Genomic DNA, 21,857 nt, shown 5'->3' with positions numbered 1-21,857 from the left:
ATGAAGAGACTAAATCTCAAGGAGAAGGGCCGAGAACTTACCATGGGGGGAAAGACCCTGGCAGCAACGGATGAAAAAATTCCGTACACTGGAGAAATGGGCATGGTAACTCCTCCAAGGGATCAGTAACGGCTGCCCTCTGAAGGGAAGGCTCTGATGAGAATATCCTTGCCTGTGTCTAGAAATGGAAAATTCCCTTGTCTGGTAGGAGGTTGACTGGTCCAGCCTGTGGAATTAGGTGCTCAGATCTTGAGGCGTCTGGAGACCCTCAATTTGCTTAGTCCCAGACCAGCAACAACCCTGAAAGGAAAGGAAAAAAGGTGAATACTTCCCATGCGGGATGGTGCATCCAGGTCAAAGACTTCCAAGCTGAGCCTCTTTGCAACCGAATATACTGCTGTTGTTGGGAGCAGCCGACAACTGTAAGCGAGAGAACGCAGATAAAGACTCATGTAGGTATGTCGCTCAGCTGGGTCCAACAACTTCGTTGTAGGAACCCCAGAGGGAAACCTTGAGCAGGAACATGGGCAGACAGACAATGCTGCCAACCGAATAGCGGTAAGATTATTCTTGAGGGCTGATCCTTAAACCTGCGAGGGCAGAGATGGAAAACTCGTTAGCTCTCTACCAGTCGGTGGGGTGTACACTGCTGGGAAGGAGTTGGCCTTTTTCCCAGTGTCACCCTCCTAGAGGCAGCAGCATACATTCATGGTTTCCTGCAGGGCTGTGGAGTCGGTAAGCCAAACCTCCGACTCCTCAATTTCCATGCCACCGACTCCATGACTCCGACTCCCTCATACATGGCTCATGTTTAAATGATAAATTTACTGTAGCACAGATTCATCTCCGCTAAAATTCTAAATTCTTAGATCAGGAATAGGACGTTTCATAACTTTCCCAAATGCTTATGAAAAAATATTCCCCACAAACTGCATTGAACTACTGTACCCAATTTATTATATATTTTAGGAGTCGGTCCATTTTATACCGACTCAGACTCCACAGCCCTGGTTTCTTGTGTCCCCCAATGAAGCGATAGAGAGAAATAATTTCTATAGAAAGGAGAACACCATTTAAAATGTGTTTTTATAATTATATTATGTATTTTTTATTTTACACTAAAATTTAACCCCAGGTATTGCGGAGAAAAAAATAGTTTAATTATGGGAAACTTTTTTAACGGGTCTAAAATTCGATGTACCAAAAAAAAACAGAGAATGCACCTGTCAGAAGAGAGGCATAATGGCCTGGTCTTGAACTGGTTAATGAACTGTGCAACATTTCAGTTATTGAAGCCTTTTATTGAGCATTGTTTGAAAGCTGCCTTAATAGCTGAAATTTTACACAGGTAATTCGAAGCCCCACTCCGGTGAAATGATTTGCCAGTTTGTCAGCGATCATGTATGTAAGTGTAATAAAGGTAGTAACATTCTCGCCAGTCGCTGTCTTCTCTTGGTTTCAGCTGCTCTTCAGTCCCTTCTGGCGCCACATCATTGCATCTGTCACCTACTGGATCACTGTGGAGCGGAGGTCACTTTCTCAATATAATGTCACATTCATGCTTTCAGTATTTGTAAGCCAAAACCAGGAGTGGATAAAAAATACAGAAGTGGTGCAAGAATTTCTATTATACTTTTCTTCTGATTGTTCCACTCCTGATTTTGGCTTACAGACGCTGAGGTAAAAAACTGAACCTGTGAACGTGGTCTTAGTCTGAGACTCCGAACACGGCCCTCTAGCCTCATTCTGAGTCTAATAGACTTTTATTAAGAAAATTAAGTGACCTCCACACAACAACCACTGTGTGATCTGGTGGGTCACAAATGCAGTAATGTGACGACTGCAACTGGTGAGTATATTCCTGCCATCATTACACTTACACACATGATCCCTAATAAATGGGCAACTTAAAGTCACTAAAGTGAGCCTTTATTGCTGCTTTATTCTTCCATATGTTGCTGCATCTTCTTTTTTCTAGATTATATTGTGTTGGAGCTTGAACCAGTACAGAAAAAAATGACGTGCTGCCTATGCTTTATTTTCTACCAATATTAGTATGTTTGATAATGGTGTATATAGCTAATATTGCATGCGTCAGATCCAATGCAGCTGTATTTATTACTTCTTTGGTAGTGTATATGCAATGAAACATTGATATGGGCAATAGCCATTATGTGAAGCCAGAATAATTTAGAGCTTTTTAATCAGAAAAGTAGTAAAATTGTGTGTATTTGGGTTTTCTTTGTTTTTGTTTTTTCCATAATTTACTGTATATGCATTTGCCGAGCTTCTAATTGTTTTCTTGTGTTATCTCCATAGGAGAGATCCTCTTATTTGGAATACCAGAAGATCTCAAGAGAAATTGAACATCTGAGCCGTCTCTATGTAGCCTATCAGTTTATGTGTGCAGAGGAGACCAAGGTGCGTTCTGCTGAGGAACTGATGGAAATGCAGGATTCTATTCACAAACTTCAGGAGACAATGGCCGAGAATGAACGGAAGGTGAAAGAACTGAGCAAAGAGATTGTGGAGTTGGAGAAGAAGAGGGATAAGGTATAAATGATTTTAGTTTCTTAAAAATAAGTTGATTGAAGGTTATTGTGCTGCATGATCTTCCTGCCGCCATCTATAATATGTCAGGGTACCTGCTAACAAGTGTTCCTTTCACCTCAAGACACACAAATTGTGCATCTCCACTTGAGTATTTCCACTTTGACAACCTTAACCCCTTACTGACATTATCAGTAATAGTACGGCCTTATGGACCAGGTACGTACTATTACGCAAAATGTGATCGCGCCCGCACAAAAGCTGTGCGGGGCGATTGTCGCCGGGTGTCAGCTGATTCTCACAGCTGAGTACCCATCTTACCTTGGATCGGGACCCAGTGCTGTGTGCGCTGGGTCCCCATCATTGCCATGGTGACCCGATGTCGTCATGACATCCGGGTCACCAGGCATCAGCAAGTTAGATCGTGCTCAGTGCACGATCTATCTTGTGTCTGCAGGGCTGACAGCCTGCATAGCATAGGAGAGGCTGCTGCATCCCAATGCTATACAAGCGATCAGCCTCCAAAAAATGAAAGTCCCATAGTGGGACAAAGTGTAAAAGTAAAAATGAAAAAATATACTGTACCCATAAATATTATGAAAAAATACCAAACCAATAAAAGTACAGATTTGGTATCGCCGCGTCCGGAACGACCTGACCTATAAAACTGTCCCACTAATTAACCCCTTATGTGAACACTATAAAAAAAAAAACAAACATGATGCTTCATCATACCGCCAAACAAAAAATGGAATAAAACGCGATAAAGATGACGTTTTTTCAGTTGTACCATTTTTATTTACATTCATCTTGTCCCGCAAAAAAACAGAGCTGTATGGTGGCTTATCAGCCGAAAAATAAAAAGTTATAGCTCTCAGAATAAAGCGATACAAAAAATATTTTTTTCTATAAAATAGTTGTGTAGAAGCGCCAAAACCTAAAAAAAGATATATAAATGTGGTATCGCTGTAAACGTACTGGCCCCAAGAATAAAGCTGCCTTATCAATTTTACCACACGCAGAACGACATAAAAGCAAAAAAAAAAAATCCTGAATTGTTGATTTTTTTGTATATTCTGCCTCCCAAAAATCTGAATAGAAAACTATCAAAAAATGTTGTGCCCGAAAATGGTACCAATAAAAACGTCAACTTGTCCCGCAGAAAACAAGCCCTTGCATGACTGTCAGCCGAAATATGGAAAAATGATTGCAAAAACTATTCTTTGCAACAAAAAAAAGCGTCTTCGTGTGTGACAGCTGCCAAACATAAAAGCCCGATATGAATCTGGGATCGCTGTAATCTTACCGACCCGAAGAATAAAGTAGTCTAATCATTTATACTGCATGAGGAACGGCGTAAAAAAAATAAAAAAAAAACTAGGGTTGGGACATTTTTTTACAGTAAAGGAAAAAAATTTGGGAAAGTTATGAAATGTCCTATTCCTGGGTCTAGACTTTTAGCTGAGATGAATCTGTGCTACAGTAAATTTATCACTTAAAGGGGTATTTCCATCTCCAGGATCCTATCCCAATATGTAGTGGGTGTAATAATATTGGCAAATACCTCCAATTAGAAGTGTAGTACAGTTTTTTTTTTATTCTTTGTCTCTTTCCTCATGTGTAGGGCATTGCAGGACCTTAAGTATCCATGGTTACGTGCACTGATAAGTGACAGTTAGCTAGCTGCTAGTGGTCGTAACCGTGGATACCTAAGGTCCTGTATTGTCTGCACATCAGGTAAGTGGCATAGCGAATCAAAAATACTATACTACATTTCTAATTGGAGGTATTTGCTAATATTATTATTATTATTACACCTACTACTTATTGGGATAGCATCTTGGAAATGGGAATACCTCTTTAAATATGAGCCATGTATGAGGGAGTCTGAGTCGGTGTCATGGAGACACCACAGCACTGACGATATGGCGACTAGTGTTGAAGCGCAAGTGCTCGCTACTTGAGTTTGCATCGGGTGCTCGGGTATGCACCCAGTATCGCGGATGCTCAAGTCTCCGCCCCATATGGTTCGCAGCCAAAAAAAAACTTGCGGGGATTGCCTGCCATTCAGGAGCGATCCCCACATGTTTTATATGGGTGTCTAATAATCGTGAAACATGCGAGAGGGGACTCGAGCATGTCACTCGAGCACCCTTGATACTTGGTGCATACCTGAGTACCCGATGCAAACTCAAGTAGCGAGCACTTGCACTCAAGACTAATGACAACTTATTCAATATGATGACTTAATGTCATCAAATTCTGTGTCGCACCTCTGGGTTCAAAATGTTCACTATACCCCTTGATAAAACCCTTGAGGGGTGTAGTTTCCAAAATGGGGTCACTTGGGGGGGGGTTTCCACTGTTTAGGCTCATCAGGGGCTCTCCAAACGCAGCATGGCGTCCACTAATAAGTCAAGCAAATTTTACAATCAAAAATCAAATGGTGCTCCTTCCCTTCTGAACCCTGCCGTGCGCCAAAACAGTGGTTCTCCCCCACATAGGGGTTATCGGCTTACTCAGAAGGAATTGCACAGCAAATTTTGGGGTCCATTTTTTCCTATTACCCTTGTGAAAATAAAAAAAATTGGAATTTAAAGTAACCTTTTTGTGAAAAAAGTTAAATGTTCATTTTTTTTCTTCCCTATTCCAATAATTCCTGTGAAGAACCTGAAGGGTTAATAATTTTCTTGAATGTGGTCAGTCACTTCAAATGTGATGTGGTCCCTAAAAAAAAAAATAAAATTTTGTAAATTTAGTTGGAAAAATGAGAAATTGCTGGTCAACTTTTAACCCTTAACTTCCTAACAAAAAAAATTGGTTCCAAAATTGTGCTGATGTAGACATGTGGGAAATGTCACAAAATAGTTAATAAATTAACATCTCTTCGATTTTAATGCCATGAAAATTAAAATTTTGAAAATTGCAAAAACTTTCAAAATTTCGCCAAATTTACGATTTTTTTTTTCTTTTCACAAATAAACGCAAGTGATATCGAATAAATTTTTCCACTATCATGAAGTACAATATGTCACGAAAAAACAATCTCCGAATCAGGGGGATCCATAAAGCGTTATGAGTCATTACCTCATAAAGTGACAGAGGTCAGAATTGTAAAAATTGGCCTGGTCTTTAACCTTCAAACCACCCTCCCACTCCTTGAAACTCTTCAATTTACTTATTAAATTAAACAAACAAACAACAAATATTATTGGTTTATATTTCCTCTTTCTAAGTAAACTTGCCAGATTACAGACAACATTTGGTATTATTCACTGTTTTAGGTAAATCTAATCTCTAAATACTACTGAGTTTGCTATGTAGGCACCACATTCACAAGCTAATTATTTCAAGCGTGTTTGATGAATTGTGGCCAGCATCAACAGGTCCAAATACATAGTTGTTAGAGAGATTTTCAGCTGCCTGGAATCAACTGGATAAAACCAAGTTTTTGGCTGGAGTGGAAGATGACACCATTTCAACTGAGCTAGGTCCACTTAAGGAGTGTCTAGTTTGAATGTTGCACCAACCAGCTTACACAATGCCATCAAAGAGATAATTACAAGGAATTGTTAACACTGGCACTACTGTTCCTTGGTTTGCCGGCAAACTCAGACGTGCACCTACCATCGGACCCGATGGATGGCCAAAGTGATATACGCTCTGAAGATATTTGTTTCGTCACCAATTTAGTTTAACTTTGACAGAGTTAAAAAATCTGTCAATTTTGCACTTTTACTGTCCGCTTATACTTGAAGGCTTGGTACCTTTGTCAGATCCCAGCCACATCGCCGCAAAAATGACTTGACATTACTGCAAGAACTCATAGCATACAAAGGAATCAACGTTATTGAAAATTTATGGGCAAAGCTGAAAAGGCAGGTGGAACTAGGCATCCTACAAACCTGGATCAGTTACACCAGTTTTGTCAGGAGGAATGGGCCTAAATTCCGACGAACTATTGTGACAAGCTTGTGGAAGGAGATCCCAAACGTTTGACCCAAGCTTGTATCCCCTCACATGTTTGCTAGGAATGCTGCCCGCGTTCTCCACCAATTGTAGGGAATGCTACTCGCCTGGGTGCGTCGGGAGGCAAAAGACCAAACATTTCCATTTTAAATGTCAATGTCTGTTTATTGCTTCATAAACCGTCCTCAACCAAAAGGAAAATGTGCAGGCAAACCAAAGAAAACCGTCCTTTAGACAAAGTCTCTGGTTAGCCAGTCCTGCGGTCACACAGGCTGGTTAGTGTCCATTACCCTGGCTTAGTTTGGGTAAACCACACAGGAGGCCTTCTTCCATACACAAGATCATGTGTCAATCAACGGACTCCATTTTAACCTCTTAACCACACCCAGAGGTGAGGTATGTGGGCAGCCAGACCCACCCATCGTTCAGGCTGCCCGTAAAACCTGGCTCAGATGCACCAAACATTCCTCTTAGTGCTATGTGCACTAGAGCAGTGCTCCAGGATTACATCACAGATGACTACAATCTCTGTGATACATACCTCCCATCAGCTATGTCCGGTAGCTGCATTATGTACGTATGTATGTGTGTGTATGTATTGTGGAGTTGGCAGTGACCATACCGAGGTGTGTGTGTGTGTGTGTGTGTACACACACCTCTGTACGGTCACTGCCAACTCCACAATAACACAAGAAAGATTATTAGCTGCCACCACCGATTGTTTTACAGGCCTGTGGATGTATAGCTTCAGGGTTGTGGTTTACAGAGCGAAAGGAATAGAACTATTACATTTTTTTTATATATTTAATCCTGAAAGATGGGCAGTGTTTTATATTTGAAAAAATATATATACATGATACAAAATGGGAGCAAAATAATACGATGTATACAATTACATAGAATAAAATGGATTAACAAAAGAAACTTACTAAACACTGGTCACAGAAATGGCTCAGAGCTTAGCAAATGGGAACACTTCTATTGAGAAACGTCTAGTGGAACGTTGATCAAGTCTACACAGGTATGTATCTCCCTGCATTGAACGCAAATCATAATTTGCCTTGTGTTTTTATTAGCTGCTAAGTCACACCCACACACTTCCCTTTGATGACCTCATGTGAGCTTGATCGTGGGATGTGGCTTCAGTTTCAGAAGTTTGAGATTTCCATCATTCTCTGTATCTTTGCTCCTGACGATCACAGGCTCTAGACACTACCGTCATATTTATCATGATTTTACCGTTGCATAGACCCCAAATATGACAGGTGTAGCTTCATCTATCAGGCTGTTATTCAAGTGGAGGGATTCTAGTGAACCCACGGCGATGTGAGTGCGTTACGTCCGTCCCTTTGCTGCAACGCCAGAAATCTAGATCTCGTAAATATTGAATAGACACAAACCACAATATTCATATCTGACCATCTGAGACGTCGTATCTAAAATCTGTGTCTAGGAAAGCTTAGTTCTTTGTCCCTGATGTTCTGTGTGTGTGTGTGTTGGGGGGGGGGTGAATGCCCCTCCTTGGAGATGTCTTATGGATTTTAATTTTTATATGACAAAACCTATGATTCTTTATTTTGAAGGAAGTTGGCGGTGTCCTGCGTACACTAGAGGAAGGCCTTGTTGAAGCTCAAAGAGCAGACACTAAAGCACAAAGTGCCCTGGATCTGAAGAAACAAAACTTGAAAAGTGAAGAGAAGAAACGCAAAGAAGTGGTCAAAAGCATGGAAGAGGTCTGATGCTGGGAAAAAAATATGTAACTGGTCTGAGCCTATTATATAGAGTCTTCATGTTTTAACTGCTTTTTAAAGGATGCCAAGGCTTTAACGAACAAGGAGAAGGAAATTAAGAAGATTACAGACAGCTTTAGCATCCTGCAAGAGACCAGTCAAAAAGATACAGAGGCCTTCACTGCTGCACAGCAGCATTTCAATGCAGTGTCTGCAGGGCTGTCGAGTAATGAAGACGGTGAGGAGGCTACGCTAGCGGGACAGATGATGACATGCAAGAATGACATCAGCAAAGCGGAAACCGAGGCCAAGCAGGTACGTTTTTTTTCTTCTTGCAAGCATGGTAATGTTTTATGGCTTTAAAATCTGGAGGAATATGACATAAACCAAAATGTTTTTGAATTTTCATTCCACTTTTGTCATATCAGGAGAAGACAAAACAAGGCAGAACTTGTGTAACACGGTGGGCTTTTACATAGTGTTGTATATTACGATTAAGGCAAAAACATGCTGGGGCCATGTCCCATCTGACGGCTGGGGCCCCGTCAGATGGCTGATTACAATACTCCTTAATGTCCTTGTAAAATAATACTACTTTCTGTATTTTTTCTCTATCGATGACTTCTCAAAGTATCAATATCAAGATATTCTTATAAAAAAAAGTATCTATTTATTCTCAGGTTGTCCATTAAAAAGAATTATTGCAGAAGGTACATACAATAATTAGTTACAAAGTGATTGTCCATTTGTCCATAATTAGCTTAATTGTTGAGATTAACCCATCTTTCCCTGGAATTCTGGATGGTAGATTGCGTCTGTGTCCAGCACGTGTGTCCGGATGACACCATGTGTCCGGACTTACATCAGCAGCTGGCTTACACACAGATCCTCGTCCTGTGGAATGGCAAGAGAGCCCCCTGTCTCTAACATGGGCTTTTATTGCACTTGTCATTCCGCATATGGTAGTGAACTAAAAATACCACACAAATAGCGCATGTCATCTAGAAACTATGGCTGATGCAATCTTATGTAATGTATGGTACAGAATTAAGAATAAAATGAATATCCATAATTAATATTTAAGTCCTCTTTTGCAGTTTTGGAAGCTAGTAAACTAATGTGAGTTATCACCTTTTTTTCTGTACCCTGCTCCTGTAGAGTTTGTATTACAAATAAAGCAGCCTCTCATACTTTCTCAAGGGCACTATATTTTTTGGTTAAATAACAATTGTGGATTAATAATGAAATTCAGTTTCATGTTCTATAAACTTAATTACACAGTACCAGTCAAAGGTTTTGACACCCCTGTTAATGCAGTGTTTCCCTTGTTCTTATTGGAATGTGCATGTTGTAGATTCAGACTGAATGCAGCAGAACCACAAAGGAACACACATGGAAACAAACCAGAAAATTTGTTAAATCTTAGATTCCTCAAAGTACCCCTTTTTTCTCTGATGACCGCTTTACACCCCCTCTGGCATTCTCTCAAGCAGCTTCATTAGGTAATCGCCTAGCATGGCTACCAATAAACAGGTATGCCACATAAAGAGTTCACTTGTGGAATCAACAGCCTTCAGAAAGTGTTTGCGACCATCAGTTGTATTTTGCAGAGACCGTGTTGGTACACAGTACTATCCAGTGCTGAGCACTATGCTACAACTGTTCTAAGCCAGAATATGGCCTAGAACCACTCAACAAAGTAAAGAGAAGTGACAGTCCATTACTTTGACCACCATGTCTTAATCTGGAAAATTGCTAAAGCCTTTTAAGGTATCCTCAAGGTCCCTTGTGAAAAACATCTACTGCTATTATGAAACTGAGGACCGTCCCAGGAAGAGAAGACCAATATTACTTCATTAACTCTGCCGTAAAGGATATGTTCATTGTTGACAGCCCAAATAAATGATGCACAAAAATCAAGTAGCAGACACATCTCAATATCCACTAACCAGAGGACACTGCGATAATGAGGCCTTTATTATCGAATTGCTGCAAAGCATGCACAACGGAGAACCACAAACCAGAAGAGATTTCCTTCGACCAAGTTACATAAGGACTAGATATTAGATCAGTGGTAATCTTCCAATGTTCCAATAAGAACAAGGAAAATGATGGAAAGATGGAAATTCACTAGCTATCATTATTTTAACCAAAGAGTTAGAATAAATATGTGACAGAAATTCTGTTTTTCAGGCTCAATTGAAACTGAAGCATGCACAGCAGGAACTAAAAACCAAGCAGGCCGAGGTAAAGAAGATGGACAGTGGTTACAAGAAAGACAATGAGAAATTTGAAGCCGTTAAGAAAAGCAAGGAGAAGCTTGAAGAGGAAATCAAGAAACTTAACTATGAAGGTTCTCGTGTAACGTATATAGTTTTTATGATAAATTCTTACACAACTTTTAATAATGATTTAAACTTACATTTTTTACTTTAGATGGAAAAGAGGAGAAGCTTTTGGAAAAGCGCCGAGAGTTATCTAGAAATGTAGGACGCCTTAGGGAGACCTATGAATCGCTGATGGCTCGCTATTCCAGTCTCCACTTTGAATACAGGTACACTGCACTCATAGTTACATAGTTTATAAGGCTCAAAAAAGACAAGCGTCCATCCAGTTCAGCCTATTTCTTGTGCACTGCAGCTATTCCGCAGCGTTGATCCAGGGGAAGGCAAAAAAAAACCATGCGGTATAGGCAAATTTATATCATTGAGGAAAAATTCACTTCCCGTCTCCAATCTGGCAGTCAGATTAAATCCCTGGATTAATTAACTATCACTAAGCATAAGATGTAATTTTATTGTTCTCAAGAAAGACGTCCAGGCCTCTCTTGAACTCATTAAGTGAGTTGGACATCACCACTTCCTCTCCCAGAGAGTTCCAGAGTCTCACGGCTCTGACCGTAAAGAATCCCCTTCTATGCTGGTGCAGGAACCTTCTTTCCTCCAGACGCATAGTGTGCCCCCTCGTCTTTGTCACCATCCTTGGTATCAACAGGTCATCGGAGAGATCTCTGTACTGCCCCTGATGTATTTATACATGTTTATGAGGTCTTCCCTTCTCTTTTCCAATGTAAATAGGCCTAATTTTGACAACCTCTCTGGGTATTCTAGTCCCTCCATTCCCTTTATTACCTTAGTCGCCCTCCTTTGTACCCTCTCTAGCTCCAATATGTCTTTCCTGAGCACCGGAGCCCAGAACTGTGCACAATATTCTAAGTGCGGCCTTACCAGCGCTTTATACAGAGGAAGAACAATGTTCTCATCATATGCCCCTATTCCTCTTCTGATGCATGCCATTATTCTATTTGCCTTCGCAGCTGCTGCCTGACACTGGGCACTCCAATTTAATTTGCTGTTAACCAAGACGCCCAGGTCCTTCTCCATGTCAGATTTCCCCAACGGTTTCCCATTTAATATGTATGGGTGACTGCTGTTTTTCTTTCCCATGTGCATGACCTTACATTTATCGGCATTGAACCCCATTTGCCATTTTTTGGCCCAACTCCCCAATTTATCTAAATCCTCCTGTAGCTGTGCCCTATCCTCATCTGTATTAACTACTTTACAAAGTTTAGTATCATCTGCAAATATTGCTATTTTACTATGCAACCCTTCCACTAGATCATTAATAAATATATTAAATAATATAGGGCCCAAGACAGACCCTTGAGGCACCCCGCTAGTAACCCTGACACACCCTGAGCTTACTCCATTGATAACCACCCTCTGCTTTCTATCACTCAGCCAGCTATTTACCCACTTGCACACATTATCCCCCAGACCAAGCATTCTCATTTTATATACCAACCTTTTGTGTGGCACGGTATCAAACGCTTTGGAGAAGTCAAGGTATACAACATCCACTGACTCTCCCCGGTCCAGCTGTGAGCTCACCTCCTCGTAGAAGGCAATCAGGTTTGTTTGGCAGGAGCGATCCCTCATGAATCCATGTTGATATGGAGTTAGACAGTTATCATTAAGATATTCTACAATAGCGTCTCTAAGAAATCCTTCAAACAATTTACCCACAACAGACGTTAAGCTGACTGGTCTATAGTTCCCAGGGTCACTTTTAGACCCCTTTTTGAATATTGGTACCACATTTGCTTGGCGCCAGTCTAGTGGGACAGTCCCTGTCCATAAAGCGTGCTTGAATAAAAGATACAGCGGTCTGTCTATCACATTACTTAATTATTTTAGTACCCGGGGGTGTATGCCATCTGGGCCTGGTGACTTGTCTATTTTGATATTTAGACGTTTCTGAACTTCCTCCTGGGTTAGGTGGGTGATATTTAGCGGAGGGTTTACTTTATCACTCTGCATTTCCTCTGATAAATTGTTTTCTTTTGTGAAAACCGTGGAGAAGAAGCTATTGAGTAGGTTTGCTTTACCCTCATCGCCCTCTATGATTTTACCGAGGTTATTTTTCAATGGGCCAACTCCATCAGTTTTAATCCTTTTACTGTTTATATAGTTAAAGAACAGTTTGGGATTCGTTTTACTTTCCTTGGCAATTAGTCTCTGTCTCCTCTTTTGCTATCCTTATTTGTTTCTTACAGATTTTGTTTTTTTCCCTATAAGATATTAGCGCTTCCTCGCTGCCTTCTTGTTTAAGTTTACCGAAAGCCCTTTTTTTGTTTTTCATTGCCCTCTTGACTTCCTTATTTAGCCACATTGGCTTCCTCCTATTCCTAGTCCTTTTATTCCCATAAGGTATGTACCTTCTACAGTGACTATGTAGGACTGTTTTGAAAATTTCCCATTTTCTATCAGTGCTCCTATTACTAAAGATACTATCCCAGTCTATAAGGTGAAGGGCATCTCTTAGCTGATCAAACTTTGCCCTCCTGAAGTTCAGTGTTTTTGTGACTCCCTTGCTGGGCACCCTACTGAAGCACATGTGGAATTGTATAATGTTGTGGTCACTATTTCCCAGGTGCCCCCCCGACCTGCACCTCAGTTATTCTGTCTGGCCTGTTAGTTAATATTAAGTCTAAAAGGGCCGTCCCTCTAGTTGGTTCCTGCACAAGTTGTGACAAATAATTGTCTTTGATAATTGACAGAAACCTGTTTCCTTTCTGAGATCTACAGCTTTCGGTTTCCCAGTCTATATCGGGGTAGTTGAAGTCCCCCATAATAATCACCTCGTTATTTTTTGCTACTTCGTCTATTTGTCTCATTAATAGACTTTCCGTGGCTTCTGCTATATTTGGTGGTTTATAACAGACTCCTATGATAATTTTATTATTGTTTTTTGCCCCATGTATCTCCACCCATAAGGACTCGACCTCCTCATTTCCCTCCCATACATCCTCCCGTGTTGTAGGCTTTAGACACGTCTTTACATGGGTATAAGGATTGTTTAACCATTTAATGACCATTGAATTTTTGTCATTTTGCTCTTACATTTTTTCCATCTCTTATTCTAAGAGCCATAACTCTATTTTATTATCAAGCCATATATAAGTGCTTGGATTTTTTTATTTATTTTTTTCTTTTGCAGTACGAGTTCTAGCTTTGAATGAGAGTTAATTTTACCATGCGATATATTGGGAAAAAAAAGAAGTGGGGGGTTCAAAGTGCAATGACATTGCATAAAAATACCCCCCCTCAAATCTGCCTTTTTTGGCGCGGTGGGGTTGGGGGGTGGTTGTTCTTCTGACCTTCATTGTGTGGTAACAAATGATGACTTGGCAACACGATTCTCATCAGGTCAGTTTTTTCGTTTTTTTTTTTTTTTAAGAAGTGAAAGAAAATTCAGAAATTTAAAGGAAAAAAAAAAATTTCCATTTTCTTACACTTGTATTTATTGATTAAGCTGTGCGAGGGCTTGTGGTTTTTGTTTTTTTTGTTCTTTTTTTGCCCTGAGCTGATATTTTTATTGATACTATTTTGTATAATAGAACATTGTATTGTTTTAAAAGTGCAGCGACTGAAAAAAGGCAATTCTGATGTTTTATTTTTTTTCTTGATCGCTGAGGGACTGCTTTAGGACAAGAAAAGATGATTTTGGGTACTGACAGTAAAATCTTTCTCAGAGCCTTCATTGGCGGACACAGCACCCACCCTTGCTTGTTCCATTGTTGGTTCAGTTTTTTATGTCCCTTTATCTCCTTTCCTACTGCTTTCTCACGGACTACTTAACTCTGTTCCGGTCGGTGGGTATAGCCTGCTGGGGAGGAGTGAACTACTTTTCTGCCTAGTGTCATGCTGCTAGTAGCAATAGCATACCCCCACGGTTTCCTGCGTCCTTTCTGGCCCAGGGCGTACTAATACGTATCTGGGCCTTGTGGGCCTCATACGTATTAGTACCCCCTATCTTCAATGCGGCACCGCGACTTCGGTCACAGCATTTCTCACTGTTTCCGGCAATCAATTGCCGGAAATAGTGATGTGCAGCCTAGGATCGGTGCTCCTAAGAGCACCTCAGGGTACACTCACAAGTTTAGAGTTTATGAAGGGAAGGACTCCCTGATTGAACCCCCTGAATGCCCCCCTGTTCTGGGAGTGAGTGGGAAAATTGTGTGGGACTTGGTGCACCCACTGCTGGATAAAGGTTATCACCTGTACGTGGATAACTTTTATACCAGTGTCCCTCACTTCAAGTCCCTCTCTGCGTGAGGTACTGCAGCCTGCGGTACTGTCCGCAAAAATCAGAGAGGCCTCCCAAAGACGCTAATTGGGCAGCTGCTCAAAAGGGGTGACAGCAGAGTCCAATGTAGCGACCACCTGATGGTGATCAAGTACAAGGACAAGAGGAATGTCCTTCTCTTGACCACCATACATGGTGATGGCAGCACCCTCAGCACTGTACGAGGTTCCACAACACAGGTCGTCAAACCAGACTGTGTAGTGGGGTACAACAAGTACATGAGGGGAGTTGATCTCTCTGATCAAGTCCTTCAGCTGTACAGTTCTTTGAGAAAGGCCAAGGTATGGTATAAGAAGCTGGCTGTGCACATTGTACAGATGGCAATGCACAACACTTTCCTTCTGTCACAATGTGCAGGCCAGACTTCTACGCCGTACCTTCACTTCCAGGAAGTCGTTATCAGGGCCCTGATATTTGGCAGTGGTGACGGAGCGGGCCCCAGTACTTCCGGAACTGAAGGACCTCGAATTGTACCAGGCCAGCATTTCCCGGGGGAGATCCCTCACAGTGGAAAAAAAGGTAAGTCACAAAAGAAGTGGAATACGCAAGGACACCATTTATCGATGTGACAGCTGCCCCGACAAACCTGGCCTGTGCATGAAAGAATGCTTCAGAAGGTACCATACTTCCATGGACTACTAAATTAATTTCTGACGTATAACAACCTGACGAACACTACACAACTGACGTAGTGTTCGTCAGGTTGTCATATGTCAGTTGTGTAGTGTTTTTGTCAGATTGTCCTACACAACTAACGTATGACACTACATTATATAATTAAAAAATCAGGTATCCGTTCCGAAAAGGGGGCACTTATTAAGCGCTTCCACTGTTTAGGCACATCAGGGGCTCTAAAAACGTGACATGACGCCCACAGACCATTCCATCAAAGTCTGCATTCCAAAGAGTCATTCCTTCCCTTCCGAGCCCTGACATGCGCCCAAACAGTAGTTTTCTCCAACACATGGGGTATTAGTGTACTCGGGAGAAATTGGATAACAGATTTTGAGGTCCACTTTCTCCTGTTACCCTTGTGAAAATGTTTTTTTTTTACATTTTTGTGGAAAAAAATGTTTTGTTTTTTTTTATATTCTCACAAGTCCACGTTATAATTTTCTGTGAAGCACCTGGGGGTTCAAGATGCTCACCACACATCTAGATAAATTCATTGGGGGTCTAGTTTCCAAAAGGGGGCACTTGGGCATTTCCACTGTTTAGGCACATCAGGGGCTCTAAAAACGTGACCTGATGCCCGCAGACCATTCCATTAAAGTCTGCATTCCAAAGAGTCACTCCTTCTCTTCCGAGCCCTGCCATGCGCCCAAACAATGGCAAACCACCCTCGGGGATAAAGGGGTTAATGAAGGCTCATAGAAAGATTTTACAGCGAATACCCCAAATTTTCTTTTCTTTTCCTAAAACAGACCAAAATCTTTTTCTCTTTTGTGATTTTAATGTACGGTCACACTCTGTGTGACTGCAGACTTATGAATCCCTCAGCACAGGCACTGTGCATTGCGGGGATTCGCCGGCTTCAGACCCGTGACCGGAGGGTTTGTATGTACTGGCCGTCTGCATCACTAGACCGGGCGTGGCCTCGCTCCATAGAAGTGTATGCTCTACGCTACGTGCCACTTTTGGGCTACAAGCCTACAACTTTGGACAATGGGCTAAAACACCTACAATTTAATGGGCAGGTAGAACTGGTTATACATCACCTGCTGCATCCTCCCATTAACCAGCTGGTGATGTATAACTAGTTCTACCTGCCCGTTAAATTGTAGGCGTTTTAGCCCATTGTCCAAATTTGTAGGATTGTAGCCCAAAAGTGGCATGTAGCGTAAAGCAGGACCCTTCAGTTCAGGAGGTCACCTTGCCCAGGTTGATGGGCACACATGAATTGGCCAATTTGTGCTAAGAACCTTCACTTTTTGGGAGTACAGCTTACTGAGTAATAATATAGTTTAGATTTAATGTTTCCATTGTTTTTATGTATCTTTTCCATCAGAGTGAGTTGTTATTATTATATAGAATATATTAAATATTACACCTATACAGTATTTTTGGGACCATAAGACGCACTAGGTTTTATAGGAGGAAAATAGAAAAAAATGTAAGCAAAAAATATGCTCATGATGCACTGTTATAGGGGTAATGTCCCCCAATTCTGTTAATATTCCCCATCCTGGTATATATGGCCCCCTCCTTCCTGGTATGCGTGGCACCCCAATCCCCCTTCCTGGTATGCTTGGCACTCCAATAACCCATCCCTCAATCCTGGTATGCGTGGCACCTCCACCCACCCCCATCATGCTGTACACAAAAAAGAAACCATTATACTACCCTTTCTTCCCTCTGCTCCAGCGCTTAGTCCCGTTCTGCTGCCAGCACTCAACTCAAAGTGTGAGCCGCGCATGACGTCTCTGCCATGCGCCCTCACACTGCGAGATGAGCTGCTGGAATAGTCACTGCTCCCCACGCCGGGACTATGGACATGGGGAGTAGTGACTATTCACTCTCCTTGATAGCGCGCACACTGGACCTGCAGTGCAGCTGCTGCTGCGGCTTGGCGATTGCATGTGCTCGCTATTAAAGAGCATGAGTATTCACTACTCCCCACGCCCATGGGAGTAGGTTGTAGTGAATATTCATGGTCTTTAATAGTGGGCACACATAACCACCAAGCAGCTGCAGGAGCGGCGCTGTGGGGACAGTGTGCAGGCTATTAAGGAAAAAGAATATTCACTGCTCTCTACGCCAATGGGCATGGGGTGCAGTGCATATTCATTTTTTGATTGATAGATAGATAAATAGAGATAGATATCTAATATCTTGTAATCTTGAACCTGAATTTTTTGACCAGTGTTGCAGTTCTATTAAAATTAGCCTATGACTATGGAGGACTAAGACAGCAGTAACTGGGCCTTTCAGCAGGCACCTGGTTGCCATGGTAAACCACTGGTTCCCCGCAGTTGCATCTCAGCAGACTGTTGCGCGCGCACGCACACATCGGCAACGGCATCATTTTAAATGCTTCTGTTTTTTGGGGACTCTGGGCAGTTTTTACATAATGTCATGAGCATTATTAGAGCGTAAGATGTGCAGTCAGGGCTTTGTATTAATTGGACCACGTCGGAGATGGTGTGAGACTGTCAAAATGACACTTGACAGAAGCATCATACCGCTAGATGTTAAGTCTGGTAAATATCTTGGGGGTATAGTGGTTATCTCAGAATTTGAGAAGTTGTTGAATTTGGATCCCCTGATAGAGAAGTTTAGGCTGAAAATGGATATATGGTGTGAATTGCCACTTTCAGTTTTTGGCTGTATTAAAGGTGTACACCGGGGAGATAGAAAACTCTTGTTCTGTTCCTACACTCGTATACTATAAAGATGGGATGCCCAGAACACTTGTAATTCAGTGTGACAGCCAGGGCTGTGCAGTCGGTACGCTAACCCACCGACTTCGACTACACAGCAATGCCTCACTATTGAGCAAGTACATAAAGTGCAGAACAGATTTATCTCAACTCAAAACATAGATCCTTAGATCAGGAATAGAACAGACATTTATACGACATTTCATAACTTTTTCAAATTCTTATGAAAACATTTGCCGCACATACTGCATTGTACTACTGTACCAATTTATTATATATTTTAGGAGTCGGTTCATTTTATTCCGACTCCATACCCCTTGTGACAGCAGCTGCTCCTCACTGCCGTCTGGGATATTACATCTCACACCAGTGTGAAGCTCCCTGCTGTTACTATCAGCAAGTCTCCTGATAATAGCTGCTAGCCCCCTGATATTTATCACTATTCAGTTTTATAATTGGGGTGTGGTTTGTAGCCTTAAACCAATGCAGTGCTCTGCTCCCTGCCTGACACATGGCATTATACATTATGCTCTGTCATGGGTTGTACATCAGAGGATCACAGCATGTATTTGCATGGAGTTGTTAGCATGAATGCTACTAGAAGGGAGCATGCCCCCTGTTCTTGGACTAAATAGAGACAGATATCAGGGGGCAGGCAGCTAAGAACAGCCTGGAGCAGGCCAAGTACCCTGTTCACTGCAGAGAAATTGCTATTATGAAAAAGAAAAATTGGCTGATAGCAACAGCAGGGAGCTGCACACTGATGTAACCTATTGTTCCAGACGGGAGAGGAGAACAGTGAGGAGCAGCTGCTGTCGCACTGAATTACAAGTGTTCTAAAGATAATGGGAAAGTGCACTCGGCATCTCATCTTTTCTAGTGTATGAGTGCTGGAATGGTACAAGAATTTCTCTATCTCCCTGGTGTACCCGTTTAGCCTTATTAAAATTCTATATGTCCGTTACTTTCTTCCACGTAATTCCCCAATTTGAATCCCTCAGTGTTTTTTTTTGTTTTTTTCCCCCTCCAAAAATCAATTAGATTTTTTTTGACATTTGAGCTGATGTAAAGGTATTGCCAGAATAAAATTTGAAACGCTACAAAGAAGCAAAGATGATGGACTCACTGTGCTCATCTTTGGAATTCTTTATTTGGTGACATTAATAATGCACATTGAAGGATAGGTGCTCATGGTCTCAGACCCTTGCAGATTATTGATCCAAAATTACATAGATATGATACGTTTGTGCGAAGCTCTGGAGGCCCATAGATTTAAAGCTCAATCTAAGAAACTTAGAACTCTATATATGATTTTCTTTCTCCTATAGACACACACACACACACACACACGTGTGAAAAAGTGTTTGGCCTCTTCCTGATTTCTTAAATGTTTCAGATCACAAAACAAATTGAAATATTTGACAAAGATAACACAAGTAAACACAAAATGCAGTTTTTAAATGAAGTCTTTATTATTAAGGGAAAAAGAAATCCAAACCTACAGGGCCCTGTGTGAAAAAGTGATTGCCCCCCCCCCTCCTGTTTAAATCATGAATTAACTGTTGTTTATCACATCTTTAGGAAGCTGAGTTCAATTTCCCTAGCCACACACAGACCTGTTTAGTTGAATTAGACCAAAAGATCCTCAGAAGCTAGACAAACAGCATGCTGTGATCCAAAGAAATTCAGGGACAAATGAGAAATGAAGTAATTGAGATCTATCAGTCTGGAAAAGGTTATAAAGCTATTTCTAAAGCTTTTGAGGCTCAAGCAAACCACAAATGGTGAAAACATGGAACAGTGGTGAACCTTCCCAGGAGTGGCCGGCCCACCCAAATTACGACTCATCCAAGAGGTCACAAAAAACCCCACACTATCCAATGAACTGCAGGCCTCACTTGCCTCAGTTAAGGTCAATGTTCATGACTCCACCATAAGAAAGAGACTGGTCAAAAATGGCATGCATGGCAGAGTTCCAAGACAAAAACCACTGCTAAGCAAAAAGAACATAAAGGCTTGTCTCAGTTTTGCCAAAACTTTTGGACTGACGAGACAAAAGTTGAACTTTTTGGAAGATGTAACACAGCATTTCAGAAAAAAAACATCATACCAACAGTAAAATGTGATGGTAGTGTGACGGTCTGGGGCTGTTTTTGCTGCTTCAGGACCTGGAAGAATTCCTGTGGTAAATGGAACCATGAATTCTGGTGTTTACCAAAAATATCTTGAAGAATGTCCAGCCATCTGTTTGTGACCTCAAGCTGAAGCGCACTTAGGTTAAGCAGCAGAACAATGATCCAAAACATACCAGCTAGTCCACCTCTGAATAAGTCTTTGGAGTGGCCTAGGCAAAGTCCTGACCTTAATCCGATTGAGATGCTGTGGCATGACCTTAACAATACGGTTCATTCTTGGAAACCCTCCAATGTGGCTGAGTTTCCACAATTTTGCAAAGATGAATGGGCCAAAATTTCCTCGAGCGTTGTAAAAGACTCATTGACTGTTATCGCAAACACTTGATTTGCCCAACCAGTTATTAGGTTTAGGGGGCAATCACTTTTTCACACACACAGCACTGTAGGTCTGGATTTCGTTTTCCTTAATAATAAAGACCTTCATTTAAAAACTTCATGTTGTGTTTACTTGTGTTATCTTTGTCAAATATTTTAATTTGTTTTATGATCTGAAACATTTAAGTGTAACAAACATGCAAAACAATAAGAAATCCGGAAGGGGGCAAACACTTTTTCACACCACTGTGTGTGTGTATAGATAGATCTAGATCGCTCTCTCTAGATGCATTTCACATGTGTTAATTGAAAGTTGTTCTCCAATGAATACGATCTCCCATATAACCAGTTTTCTAAATCTTTGCAATTGCACCATGCATATGACATGGAAATTACCAGGGAAACAAATCTAAAATAACAGTAGCTCGGAACCTAATTGTAGATGTTGTGGGTGCTACAGAGAGTTCTAGAGGCTTAATATCTATCGACACCTGCTTCAAGAAGAATTGAAACAAATTACCTTTACCTTTTTAAAAGAAAAATAAGAGACAGCTCTTGGTACAATAGAGGAGGAGCAATAGATGGCTATAACTATATATGATCCTCAAAATATCATTAAGTCACGCCATCTCATTCCCAATGTGTACTGGATGCAAGATCCATGATGCAGACTTAAAGGGACCGGTCACCAGATTTGACCGATGATAGATAAGCCCACCACCTTCCAGGCCTCGTATACAGAATTCTATAATGCTGTATATATGCCCCAACCCGACCTGCAAGACAAAGAGTTTTTATTATGCTCACCTGAGGGTGGGTCCCGTCCGAGGGTTATCACTGGTCCTGGTCTGGCGTGAAATGCTGATATACGGAATGCTGTGTATCAGGTTTAAAAGGTAGTGGGCTTATCTCTGATCGGTCAAACCTGGTGACAGGTTCACTTTAATGCATATGATGTGGTTATGCCACTATCTTTTGGGAGGAAAAAAATGATAGGGCTGTTAAATTCAGTTTATGGAATTTCATTGTAGAGGTCCCAGGGGAAAATTCATTACGTGTGGCAGAAA

At 41.4% G+C, this 21,857-nt stretch overlaps 1 protein-coding gene across 3 annotated transcripts in view; it reads left to right on the top strand.

The window, feature by feature from the left end:
- The window catches only part of LOC141205336 (structural maintenance of chromosomes protein 2), a 127,239-nt gene that overhangs the window by 22,368 nt on the left and 83,014 nt on the right, over positions 1–21,857 (top strand). For all 3 annotated transcript variants that reach the window (XM_073664095.1, XM_073664135.1, XM_073664087.1), the window contains 5 exons: positions 2,320–2,553; positions 8,103–8,252; positions 8,331–8,564; positions 10,443–10,602; positions 10,686–10,803. In XM_073664095.1, coding sequence (XP_073520196.1) covers positions 2,320–2,553; positions 8,103–8,252; positions 8,331–8,564; positions 10,443–10,602; positions 10,686–10,803 — 896 coding nt within the window. The remainder of the gene's footprint in view (positions 1–2,319; positions 2,554–8,102; positions 8,253–8,330; positions 8,565–10,442; positions 10,603–10,685; positions 10,804–21,857) is intronic.

This window comes from Phyllobates terribilis, unplaced genomic scaffold (genome assembly GCF_046119375.1).
Source record: "Phyllobates terribilis strain yellow unplaced genomic scaffold, ASM4611937v1 Scaffold_1__5_contigs__length_1240528914, whole genome shotgun sequence".
NCBI lineage: Eukaryota > Metazoa > Chordata > Amphibia > Anura > Dendrobatidae > Phyllobates > Phyllobates terribilis.
Note: the sequence above shows the minus strand (reverse complement) of the source record. Positions and strands in the feature narration are given on the sequence as shown.